Source organism: Mauremys reevesii, linkage group 9 (assembly GCF_016161935.1).
Source record: "Mauremys reevesii isolate NIE-2019 linkage group 9, ASM1616193v1, whole genome shotgun sequence".
Lineage (NCBI taxonomy): Eukaryota > Metazoa > Chordata > Testudines > Geoemydidae > Mauremys > Mauremys reevesii.
Window position 1 is genome coordinate 277,788 of NC_052631.1, and position 13,784 is coordinate 291,571.

The 13,784-nt window shown below is 42.3% G+C and overlaps 1 protein-coding gene across 14 annotated transcripts in view; it reads right to left on the reverse strand.

Annotated features, from left to right (window-relative positions):
- The window catches only part of DLG1 (discs large MAGUK scaffold protein 1), a 344,209-nt gene that overhangs the window by 90,729 nt on the left and 239,696 nt on the right, over positions 1-13,784 (reverse strand). For all 14 annotated transcript variants that reach the window (XM_039489073.1, XM_039489067.1, XM_039489063.1 and 11 more), the window contains one exon: positions 2,242-2,398. In XM_039489073.1, the coding sequence (XP_039345007.1) occupies positions 2,242-2,398 (157 nt within the window). The remainder of the gene's footprint in view (positions 1-2,241; positions 2,399-13,784) is intronic.

Here is a 13,784-nt window from a genome sequence, read left to right on the forward strand (position 1 = left end):
CGAGCGTGCACGCGGCGCGTGCACACCTAACTGGAATGGATATGAGCAATCACTCGAAGAACAGTATTTTTCAATTCACCTAATACAAGTACTGTAATGTAATCTCTTTATCATGAAGTTGAACTTACAAATGTAGAATTATGTACAAAAAATAACTGCACTCAAAAATAAAACAATGTAAAACTTTAAAGCCTACAAGTCCACTGAGTCCAACTTCTTGTTCAGCCAATCGTTCAGACAAACAAGTTTGTTTACATTTGCAGGACATAATGCTGCCCACTTCTTGTGTATAATGTCACCTGAAAGTGAGAATAGGAGTTCTTGTGGCACTGTTGTAGCCAGCATCACAGTTTTAATTGCACTGTTAAATAATAGAATACCTATTGAAATTTATTAAATATTTTGGATGTTTTTCTACATTTTCATGTTTGTTAAAAAAAATAGTGCATTAGTTAAATTTGAGACTGAACTTCTGGGGGAGAATTGCATGTCCCCTACTCTGTTTTACCCAGATTCTGCCATATATTTCCTGTTATAGCAGTCTCAGATGATGACCCAGCACACGTTCATTTTAAGAACACTTTCACAGCAGATTTGACAAAATGCAAAGAAGGTACCAATGTGAGATTTCTAAGGATAGATACAGCATTCAACCCAAGGTTTAACAATCTGAAGTGCCGTCCAAAATCTGAGAGGAACAAGGTGTGGAGAATGTTTTCAGATGTCTTAAAAGAGCAACACGCTGATGCGGAAACTACAGAACCCGAACCACCAAAAAAGAAAATCAAACTTCTGCTGCTGGCATCTGACGCAGATGCATCGGTCTGCTCTGCTTTGGATCGTTATCGAGCAGAACCTGTCATCTGGAATGGTGGATGAAGCATGAAGGGACATAGGAATCTTTAGTGCATCTAGCACGTAAATATCTTGCAATGCCGGCAACAATGGTGCCATGTGAAAGCCTGTTCTCACTTTCAGGTGACATTGTAAACAAGAAGTGGGCAGCATTATCTCCTGCAAATTGTAACCAAACTTGTTTGTCTGAGTGATTGGCTGAAGTAGGGCTGAGTGGACTTGTAGATTCTAAAGTTTTACATTGTTTTATTTTTTAATGCAGTTATTTTTTGTACATAATTCTACATTTGCAAGTTCAACTTTCATTATTAAAAGATTGCACTACAGCACTTGTATTAGGTCAGGAGTCCCCAATGTGGTGCCTGTGGGCGCCATGGTGCCCGCGGGGGCATCTAAATGCGCCCGCGTCCTGGCCGGCGGTGGAGCGTCCACAGAAATGCCGCTGAATTTCTGCGGTGTTTCGGCAGTGACGCCTCTCAATGATGCCACTTGCCGCCGACAAGCGACATCGAGAGGCATCACCGCCGAAATGCCGCTGAAATTCGGCGGCATTTCGGCGGATGCTCCACCGCCGCCACGGTCCTTTGTTTGGCGCCCACCAGATGAAAAGGTTGGGGACCACTGTATTAGGTTGTAATAAAAAAAAATATATAAAATGAGCACTGTACACTTTGTATTCTGTGTTCTAATTGAAATCGGTATGTTTGAAAATGTAGAAAACAGCCAAAAATATTTAAATAAATGTTATTCTATTGTTGTTTAACAGTGCGATTAATCACACGATCAATTTTTTTAATCACTTGACAGCCCTAAAAAAAGAGAAGGTTTGATAAATTACTTGGAATTGTCATACGGTACTGCTACACAATGCAGGGGGATCCTGAGAGAAGAGTGGGCCAGCTACAGGTTTTCTATCCCCATGTAGAGATATTCTACGTAACTGCTAAAGATCACACAGGAAGTCTGTGGCAGAGCACGAAACAATACCCATGTCTCCAAAGTCCCAGTCTAGTGGCCTAACCACTGCACCATCCTTCCTCTCTGCACACCCACAGGCAGAGCAGACTTGTATGGCCTATACACTTACCCATTTTATTTTTATGGGTCCAAAAAATTGATTTTCCCCTATTTTTGAACATAATAAATTAAAAAAACAACAACAACAGGTGGTATCAGGGTTTGTGAATTGTGGGGTGCATTACACCACCTCCCCCCAGAATGTTTGGCTTTTAAATCAGGTCTCTAAATCAGATAACATGAAACAGAATACTTACTCCTTGACCCACATTCTAAAAATTAGCCAAACTAATTCACTAGGTTCCCTTGTAATGAGTCATATAAGCCATCAAGGAGGAAATACATTTTTTTTAAATTAATGAATCCTACCGAAATTATACGGTCTCCTTTCCTGAGCTCGCCACTCAGATCAGCAGGCCCTCCTGCGAGAATGAAAGAGATGAAAATTCCTTCTCCATCTTCCCCTCCCACAATGTTGAAACCGAGCCCTGTTGATCCACGATGTAGGACAACTTTTCTAGGTTCTCTAAAAGACAGAAGGCAATGATGAGATCATGGTCATTATTCATGAATCAGCGTACGGTTGTCAGATAGCACACTTCTCTTCTGTTACACGGGTATACTTATATTCGTTTTTACAGTGCAGTGTATAAAACTGTTGACATTCTATTCACTATTAACATACAATATGCATTCTAAATTTCACATAATCCTACATTTGTACTTGGCATGGATCAGGGCCTCATTGTGCTAGGCACTACATAAACACAACTTCCCGCCTCAAGGAGCTTACAATCTAAGTATAAGACAAAAGCCAGCATGTAGATACAACAAAGAGGGAAGCATACTCGTCATCTTGATAAGCAGAGGGCACTGATGTAATAATTGCAGACTAACAGTCCTATCCCAATTATAAGCTTAACTATGAGAAACTGGATAAAATAATTATTAAATGTTCCAATCATCGATAACAAATGTTAATGGGAAGGGCATAAAAGACTGGGCTAGGCCTATTGGTATAACTCAGGGACTGTGTTAACATCATGTCTGGTAAATAAGAGGAGTGTGGGACCTGAGACCAATGTACCAAAATTGGTGTCAGACATTAGGCATACTGGTGGACTACCTACATGCCTCCAGCTTCCATCCAGGATACACTACACGATCCATTGTCTACAGCCAAGCTTTAAGATACAACTGCATTTGTTCCAATCCCTCAGACAGAGGCAAACACCTACAAGATCTCTATCAAGCATTCTTAAAACTACAATACCCACCTGCTGAAGTGAAAAAACAGATTGACAGAGCCAGAAAAGTACCCAGAAGTCACCTACTACAGGACAGGCTCAACAAAGAAAATAACAGAACTCCACTAGCCGTCATCTTCAGCCCCCAACTAAAACCTCTCCAGAGCATCACCAAAGATTTACAACCTATCCTAAAAGATGATCCCTCACTCTCACAGATCTTCGGAGACAGACCTGTCCTCGCTTACAGACAGCCTCCCAACCTGAAGCAAATACTCACCAGCAACCACACACTATACAACAAAAACACTAACCCAGGAACCTATCCTTGCAACAAAGCCCGATGCCAACTCTGTCCACATATCTATTCAAGTGACACCATCATAGGACCTAATCACATCAGCCACGGCATCAGGGGCTCATTCACCTGCATATCTACCGAAGTGATATATGCCATCATGTGCCAGCAACGCCCCTCTGCCATGTGCATTGGCCAAACCGGACAGTCTCTACGGAAAAGAATAAACGGACACACATCTGACATCAGGAATCATAACATTCAAAAAACAGTATGAGAACACTTCAACCTCTCTAATCACTCAGTGACAGGCATTAAGGTGGCAATTTTGCAACAGAAAAGCTTCAAAAACAGACTCCAAGGAGAAGCTGCTGAACTTCAATTAATATGCAAACTAGATACCATTAACTTAGGTTTGAACAGAGACTGGGAATGGCTCGGTCATTACACTAATTAAATCTATTTCCCCATCATGTTAAAGTATCCTCACACCTTCGTGTCAACTGTCTAAAATGGGCCATCTTGATTATCACTTCAAAAGTTTTTCTCCCCTGCTGATAATAGCTTCTCTTAATTAATTAGCCGCTTACAGTTGGTATGGGTACTTCCACGTTTTCATGTTCTCGGTATGTATATATATCTTCTTACTGTATGTTCCATTCTATGCATCCGATGAAGTGGGCTGTAGCCCAAGAAAGCTTATGCGCAAATAAATTTGTTAGTCTCTAAGGTGCCACAAGTACGCCTGTTCTTTTTGCCGTATCTTGGAGTGACTGATAAGAGCATGTGCTGTGCCTGTGTTTCTCCAATTGCGAGGGTGCAAGTAAATGTCAGCACCAAAGACAGAAGCTGGATTTTCTATTTTTGCTGTCTGCAAGAAAGTAAGACTGGACTCTAACAGCAGCAGCTCCAACCAACCTCTCTTTTTCCCCAAAAGAACAGTTATTACCATTTTAATGCTATCTAAAAGACTGCCAAGTGTGTGTGTGTGTGTGCGCGCGCGCATGCGCGCTATAAAAGCTCTACAGCTAAAGGGAAAGGGAAAAAGGAGTGTTATTAAATGAAAGCCTTAGTTAATACTTTATATTTCAGATGCCTTAACTGTTTTTCCTTCTTTTTCTGTATCTTTAATAAAAGGTTTAAAAAATGTAATGGTGTGATTTTCATAGGATTAAGCAGGCCAAAGTCTCTGTACTTGAAACAAAACCTTTAACTGAGTTTAATTGTTTAGTGCTATTCAGTGACAGACCATATTAACACTTTTGACTCTGTGCCCATTTATTCCAACAAAATTAACACAACAGAACAGCACTCTTCCCCATTCTTTATTTTATATCCCCATCTCCTCTCTGTTCCTTTTTTTAAAAACCTCTATTTCTGTCCTTGGAATAGCATTCCCCCTTTTCCAATGCAACAAATGTCCTCCCTCTCCATAAATCTACTTTCTGCTTAGCCTTGCATCATGGATGACTCTGCCCGCAATCTCTCGGGCCTAGTCCTTTGTTTGTTATCTATTTACTTTGACACGTCATCAAGAAGAAGCAGTCTTGTGGCTAAGGCACAGTACTGGAAGCTTCTTCCTGGCTCTGCCACAATCTCCTTACATGACCTAAGGCAGTTTTTCTTCATCTGCAAAATGTGGATAATGCCTATCTATAGATTATCATAGAGCTAAATTTGTTATTTGTAAGATACTTAGAGGTCCTGACATAGAAGACATTACATTATAAGTAGTAAGTACTAATTATATACCTCTCCTGTTTTGCTAAATGTTAACCAATATCCATTTCTTTCTTTTTACTGAAGATGACTCAGCTGAGCTGTTCAGTATCCATGAAGCAGCATGAAGGACTGTGGGAATTTTAAAAAATAGCGCAAAAATATGATGGGATGGATGTGAGGGAACTGTGGGAATTTGACCCCAATTCTCCCACAATTTCCTGAGAGAAGTGCTAGTATCCCCCAACACTGCAAAAAGTGTCCCAGAAGGCATTGTGCTGGACAGTGGTGCAGAGTACACTGAGATGCCAATATAATGCAGCGCGTCTTTTGCTGTGAGAATGCACTGCACTGGCAAAACCAGCCAAGTGTGCACACACTGTAGCAAAACTGCAACATCAGCGGCTGAATGCCAGCGCAAATACTACCAGCAAAATTTTCTAATGTAGTCACGGTCTTAGTCTTACTGCTGCCAGTGGATACAGTAGCAAGGCAATGAAGAATTTCAGTAGAAGACGAGGAATTTAAGAATAGGTGAGAAACACCTGCCAGGGATGGTCTAGGTATATGTGGTCCAGCTCAGCGCATAGGGCTGGACTAGATGACCTCTGGAAGTCCCTTCCAGCCCTGAAGTTCTATGATAGTATGAATTTTCTAATATTTAAGTAGAAAAGTTCTGCACTACATTCAAATGATCACTAGAGTGCACTAAATAACTAGTCTCTGAACATTTGTGACTTTGAAGACTTCCATTGAAATGATGAGCCAAAAACAAGCTGAATTTTTCTATGTAGAGGTTCTTGTCTCCTGTTTTTCAATATCTTTCCAGGATTCTTGATCTGTAAAACACATACTTTCTCCATGCCTAGACTCCTTTACTGACTCATTGTTGAGCCACAAGACTCCACTCCACCACTCATCTACAATCAGATTTCTGCCTTTGTAGAGAACTCTCTTGTTGAGATTACAAAGGCATATTGAATAGATACCACAAAGTTGAATGTGGCTCTGTATGCAACACCTACTTGTGTTTCACTTATCTAAATCCTTCTCTGCAGGAACTCCATATGACTTTGTGAATCCTTGATTTTTGGCCTAGGCAAAATGCTGGAGTAAGAGTCTTTAAAAAGTATGTCTTCTCATTAAACAAACCCGAGTAAGAAAGAAAACTTTATTTTTTCCTAGCTTTTAATGGTGAAGAGAAGAAAGTAGGTCTTCAGTGTGATTCTATTTTAGGGATTTATAAAGGCAACCATTACTTTGGACTGGTTCAATAGGAGGACAAATGTATAGAGAAACATGGAAAAATATCAAACACGGTCTGCAGGTTAGGTATGGTATCAAAAGAGAGGTGGTAGTGTTAAGTCTGCAACCTATAATTCGGGACTGTTTAATAAATCAGAAATCCACAAAGGTTTGCTATTGTCAATTTTGCTCTTTGTATGAAAAGTTCTGAACCTAAGTGTAGGTACTTTACAGAGAAATGGAAGGAATGGCTATAGGCCATATAAATGTTTATGATCCATAGCATACATGTATGTAGAATACAATAGCACAAGCTACAAACTACTCCCTACAACAACATACAGTAACTCCTTGCTTAACGTTGTATTTATGTTCCTGAAAATTGTGACTTTAACAAAACAAAATTAAGCAAATCCAATTTCCCCATAAGAACTGATGTAAATTGGGGGAGGGGGGGGTTAGGTTCCAGGGAAATTTTTTTCACCTGACAAAAGATTATATATATCTACATATACACACACACATATATACATATACATACACAGTATAAGTTTTAAACAAACAATTTAATACTGTACACAGCAATAATGATCAGGGCTGCCGAGAGCAGGTTCGGGACCAGGTGAAAAAAAATTTTCGGGCCCCCAGCAAAGGTGGACCAGCTAAACAGAGCCAGGGAAGCCGGGCCCGGGTAATTTGTACCGGCTTCCCCGCCCTCTCATCGGCCCTGATGATGATTGTGAAGCTTGGGGTTGTGGTGGTGAAGTGAAGAGGGTGGGATATTTCCCAGGGAATGCCTTACTACTAAATGACGAACAAGCTCTCAGTTGAGCCCTCAAGGGTTAACACATGGTTGTTAATGTAGCCTTACACTCTACAAGGCAGCACAAACAGAGGTTGGGGAGACAGCATGGCAGACAGAGGTAGGGGTGTGTGTGTGCACGTGTGTGTGTGTGTGCGCACTGCCCCTTTAAGTACGCTGACCCCACTCTAAGTACATTGCCTTTTTAAACAGATCAACAATTTGAAACAGCAGCTGCTGCTAGCAAGCTCCCCTTGTCCTGAGCCCTTCATGTCATCCCCGCCTTGCTCTATGGAAATGAAGTAAGCAGGGGGCAGGAGCCGGGGGGAGGACACCCTGATATTAGATTCCCTTTCCCTCCTCTCCCCTGCACAGCAAGCAGGAGGCTCCCAGGAGCAGTTCCAAGGCAGAGGGCAGGAGCAGCACAGGGCACTGGGGGGAGGGACAGCTGAGCTGTGCTGGGCGGCTGCTGCACAGGGAACTTAGGGGAGTGGGGAGCTGATAGGGCTGCTGGTCCACTCTGGTTCCAAGCCCCCACAGGGGTTCCAGGGACAGTCAGGGGACAGGGAGCACGGGGGGGGTTGGATAGAGGGCAGGCGAGTTTGGAGTGGTGGTCAGGGGGCGGGGGTGTGGAGAAGGGTCAGGGCGGTCAGAGGCGGGAATGGGGGTTGAATGAATGCAGAGGTCCTGGGGGACAGTCAGGAAGGGGGTTGGATGGGACAGTGGGGGCAGTCAGGGGTGGAGGTTCTGGGGGTGGTCAGGGACAGGGAGCAGGGGGATGGATGGGGCAGGGGTCCTGGGGGGGCCATCAGGGAACGGGGGGGGTGGATAGGGCAGGAGTCCTGGGGGGGCTGTCAGGGGGCGAGAAGCGGGGGGGGGAGCAGTGGGAGGGGTGCAGAGGCCAGGCCACACCTTCTGTTTGCGGAGACACAGCCTCCCCTAACCGGCCGTCCATACAAATTTCTGAAACCCGATGCGTCCCTCAGGCCAAAAAGTTTGCCCGCTCCTGCCCTAACTCCTCTGTTTATACATCCATAAATCACATTAATCAGTTTTGTCACCATATCACACTGAGAACTCAGGATATAGTCCCTCAATCTGTAGTATGGTCTACATCAGGGGTAGGCAACCTATGGCACAGGTGCCGAAGGCGGCACGTGAGCTGATTTTCAGTGGCACTCACACTGCCCAGATCCTGGCTACCGGTCCGGAGGGCTCTGTATTTTAATTTAATTTTAAATGAAGCTTCTTAAACATTTTGAAACTTTATTAACTTTACATACAACAATAGTTTAGTTATATATTATAGACTTCTAGAAGGAGACCTTCTAAAACCAATAAAATGTATTATTGGCATGCAAAACCTTAAATCAGAATGAATAAATGAAGACTCGGCACAGCACTTCTGAAAGGGTTGCCGACCCCTGGTCTACATTCTTTGTTCCTATATCTATGACCTTGCATTTGGCTGTATCAAAGTGCATTTTGTTTGAATGGATCCATCTCACCAAGGTATCCAGATCACACTGAATGAACCAAGCCCTGAAAAACCTGTTCTATTAATTTCCAAATTATTACAGCAAACCTCAATAGAAACCCCTTCATTTGATGATTCTCCACTGACAACTAATTTTGAGATCTGCCAGTCAGTAATTAATCTGTTTAACATTTGCTATACTAATGCTGTATAGTACTAGTCTAGCACTTTATGTGTAGTCAGTAGGAAAATGTGATCGTAAAAATTATAACTGAGGTATCTGAAGCAACTTTTAACTCATTTACGGAAACTGCTAAATGTCAAGTGGATTGTGCCTGTTTCTTTAAAAAGTTTGGAACTACAGAAACTAAAGGTGATTAAACTGTCCAGAAATGGTATAAAATTGTGAGTGTTTTTATTATTAAATCAGTTAGAAGTAGATATATGGAATTCATATGCAGGCAGGGAAATGTCTATATCTCACCCTGGTTTAAACTAATAGAACAAATCTGTGGATAAATGTCTATAATCTGTTGCAGTAGAAAGGGAACTTTTTTCCTTTAACAAAAAGGAGTCAAAATCCAGTTACAAGGTCTCTAATAGAAATCTGCCATAAAGGAGGAAGACAAAAAAATATTTCTGAATTCTTCAATTTGGAAGTGGATAAACTTAATTTTTTTAATAAGTGTCCCTCATTTATTTTTTTTAAATTTCAATAAAGAAATAAACAAATCATTTTGTAAGTCAATGTGTAAAAATTCCACCTAGCCTAAGACCACGTATACTAAGTCTCACTTCAGAGTAATTTTTGTGTGAGCAAATTACTAATCCTGAGGTCAAGGACTTCTACAGTCAGCAATGAATGATCCTTAATTACCGTATATATTTATTTCTATTTTTAAAAGTGCAAATAGACCTAAGGCTCTAAGTGCCCTCACACACATTAATACAATTTAAGTATCAGCAGCATTAAATGATTAATTCAGTAGAAGCTCAGCCAGCTACCTATAAAAGCTCCTTCCAACGCCTTCATTATCGAGGAAGCACACCCTAAGCCTTCTCCAAACACTACTACACAGACGTTTTTTGCAGTGTGCCTGGAAGGTCACCAAATTGAAAACAAGGAGGAAGCAAGATCCCTTCTTTTTAAGAACATAAGAGTGGCCATATTGGGTCAGACCAAAGGTCCATCTAGCCCAGTATCCTGTCTTCCAACAGAGGCCAATGCCAGGTGCTTCAGAGGAATGAACAGAACAGGTAATCATCAAGTGATCATCACCCCGTCGGCCATTCCCAGCTTCTGGTAAATAGAGGCTAGGGACACCATCCCTGCCTATCCTGGCTAATACCTCCATGAACTAATCTAGTTCTTGTTTGGACCCCATTATAGCCTTGGCCTTCACAACATCCCCTGGCAAAGAGTTCCCCAGACTGACTGTACGTTGTGTGAAAAAAAACTTCCTTTTGTTTGTTTTAAACCTGCTGCTTATTAATTTAATTGGGGGTGACCCCTAGTTTTTGTGTTATGAAAAGGAGTAAATAACACATCCTTATTTACTTTCTCCACACCACACATGATTTTATAGACCTCTATCATACTCCCCTTAGTTGTCTCTTTTCCAAGCTGAAAAGTCCCAGTCTTATTAATCTCTTCTCATACGGAAACTGTTCCATACCCCTAATCATTTTTGTTACCCTTTTCTGAATCTTTTCCAATTCTCTTTTTTGAGATGGGACAACCACAGCTGCACACAGTATTCAAGATGTGAGTGTACCAGGGATTTATATAGCGGCAATATGATATTTTCTGTCTTATTATCTATCCTTTTCTTAATGATTCTCAACATTCTGTTTGCTTTTTTGGCTGCCGCTGCACACTGAGTGGATATTTTCAGAGAACTATCCACAATGACTCCAAGATCTCTTTCTTGAGTGGTAACAGCTAATTTAGACCCCATCATTTTATATGTATAGTTGGGATTATGTTTTCCAATGTGCATTACTTTGCATTTATCAACATTGAACGTCATCTGCCATTTTGTTGCTCAGTCACCCAGTTTTGAGAGATCCTTTTGTAGCTCTTCACAGTCTGCCTAGGACATAACTATCTCCAGTAGTTTTGTATTATCTGTACATTTTGCCACCTCACTGTTTACCCCTTTTTCCAGATCATTTATGAATACTTTGAATAGGACTGGGCCCAGTACAGACCTCTGGGTAACACCACTATCTACCGCTCTCCGTTCTGAAAACTGACCATTTATTCCTACCCTTTGTTTCCTATCTTTTCACCAGTTACCAATCTATGAATGAGAGGACCTTCCCTCTTATCCCATGACAGCTTACTTTGCTTAAGAGCCTTTGGTGAGAGACCTTGTGAGAGGCTTTCTGAAAATCTAAGTACACTATATCCACTGGATCCCCCTTACCCACATGCTTGTTGACCCCCTCAAAGAATTCTAGCAGATTTATACTAGAGGGGGAGGGATAGCTCAGTGGTTTGAGCACTGGCCTGGTAAACCCAGGGTTGTGAGTTCAATCCTTGAAAGGGCTACTTAGGGATCTGGGGCAAAAATCATTACTTGGTCCTGCTAGTGAAGGCAGGGGGCTGGACTCAATGAACTTTCAGGGTCCCTTCCAGTTCTATGAGATAGGCATATCTCCATATGTTATAATCAGGAGGATTGAGTTAGAGTGGGGCAGGGCATCAGTAGTCCAGTCCCAGACAATTTAGGCCTTTACAGATCATAACCAACCCCTTAAACTCCATCCAGAGGTCAATGGCGCAATCTGCAGTCAGTAGGCAAGTTGCTGCGTTCTCCACCAGCTTAGGTCTCCAACTAGTTTCAATGTGTAGCTCCATGTACAGCACATTGCAACAACTCCAACGTGTGGTAACAAATGCATGAACAGTGGCAAGGTCTTCACCCAAAAGGAAGGGACTTATCTTCTTGCCAGATGGTAAAAACTTGACTGGTTACATGCCTGTAAAAACAGCAGATGGGGGTCTAATATCACCCCTAAATTGAAAACCTTAGTAATTAACAGCAGACACACTCCTTCAGTCAAAGAGACTATTATTACCTCTGCCAACTCTTCTAGTTACTTCCCCCAACTCACCATCACTTCAGTCTTGTCTGGGTTGAGCCTCAACCACTTCACGCTCACCCACACACCAGTTTCAGCTAGACACTGCTTAATGTGCTGAACTACATCATCCAAGTTGGACAAGATAGAGACATATCGTTGGCTCTAATCAGCATACTGAAAACATTGCACTCCATGCCTTCTTACTAACCCTCCTAATGGTCTCACATATACATTGAACAGGAGGCATAATGGCAACTACCAGGACACCACAACTGGGGACTTTTGGAGGAGGAGCAATTGCCCATAACTACTCACTGAGATCTCTCAGAAATAAAAGAACGAAGCCATCAAAGAGCAGCCCCATCCACTTCTGCCAGAGTCCACAAGTGAGACAGCAAAACTTTGGGCTCAACAGTATTGAAGGCAGCTGATACATTTTATATCACCAGCATGGACATCTGATCTTCAACCAGCACAGTCTCTGGGCTACAGCCAGGTGTATATCCCCATTGACAAGAGTCAACGAGATCCAGGGCACGTGGATACTGTGAGAGTTGTCTTGCTACAATCTTCTCCACAATCTTACCCAAGGGAAGATGTGATACAGGTTGATAATTAGCTTGATTGTTACCATCAAACAATGACTTCTCAAGCAAATACCACACTAATGCATCCTTCAAAGCAATAAGAAGCCAACCCCTTTTAAAGCAAGAGTTGCCAGTCTCCACAAGCAAGGGACCCAGTACATCCCCACTAACCTTCATCAGCCAAGAAGGTTGGATTCAAAGCACAGGGTGTGGGACGAAGGTCTCTCAACACCAACAATACATCAGCAAATATCAGTGAAACTCTTTTACTGAACATGAGGATCTTGTTCTCTCAAGCCCTTCCTCTCCCACCATAGAAGCAGACCTCCTGCTCTTAATCTGATCCATTTTGTTTGTAGAATTACAAGTGGGAAGGACTCAGACTGAGTTGAGACAGTCAGGATTTATCAGTCCCTGCCACCTGAAACAAATCTGCTGCCTGAGCTTTTGTGGCTTCTGTGTTGGAGAAAAAATAACTTTTTCTTTGCCTTCTGCACAGCCACAACATAGAAGTTAAAAATATTTATGATGCAGCTGTTCAGCCTCTGCACAACATTTCCACCACCACTGTACTAGCCCTCTTCCCTCATTTGTTGCACATCATCTGTACACTAGAGTGACCTGTGAAAATGATGTTGGCACAGAGGGCATCTACAGGCCACTTCTTCAAAGCTGCAGGATAGAAAAGTATGATAACGTTCTACCAAAGTATTGAGGGATTGGGTCTGTTAGGGGTTCTCACAACAAATCTTTTGGTGGCTTCAGAATGCAGCCACCAACTCTTGAATGTGGCTGCTATGACAATTTTTCCTAACATACTTAACTAACTTTAGGAAAAACAAATATGCACATATACATGCTCAAATCATACTGATAGCTTCAGTCAGGGTTTTTCCCCCCAGACTCAATAATAAAAATAATGTACAGTTGTTTCTATTCTTTACTGGACCTAAACAGAATAGAAACACAAATAAGGTGCTTTGCATGTTCTTGTCTTTTGTTGTTCTCTCTTTTGCTTTTTTGGTTGCTTTTTTTTTAATCCTTGCTAGCTGGTAAGTCTGCTGCTGTGAAAAGTGATATTTGTATGTTTGTTAACATCACTTTTCCCTGCAGCATACTTGCTAGCTAGCTGGGAGGTGAAAAGTGATATTAACAAACATACAAATATCACTTTTCACAGTAGACTTACTAAGCCCTGTCAAGCTGGGTGACAAATTAAGCCGTGGATGGGGAGGTTGGTAGGGAAGCAGCAGGCTCGGGGGGTGATCAGGATGGTGGTGAGCCCAGAGTCTGCTGCTGTGCTTGAAACCCTGGAGCCTGCCGTTCACCCCGCACAGGACTGAAGCCAGAAGCCTGAGCCCCACAACCCCCGGGAAGGTGGGGAACTCACACTGGCTGTCTGCTCCTCTGGTGTCTGTGGCTCCAGAGGGGAGCAGGGCCCAACCCC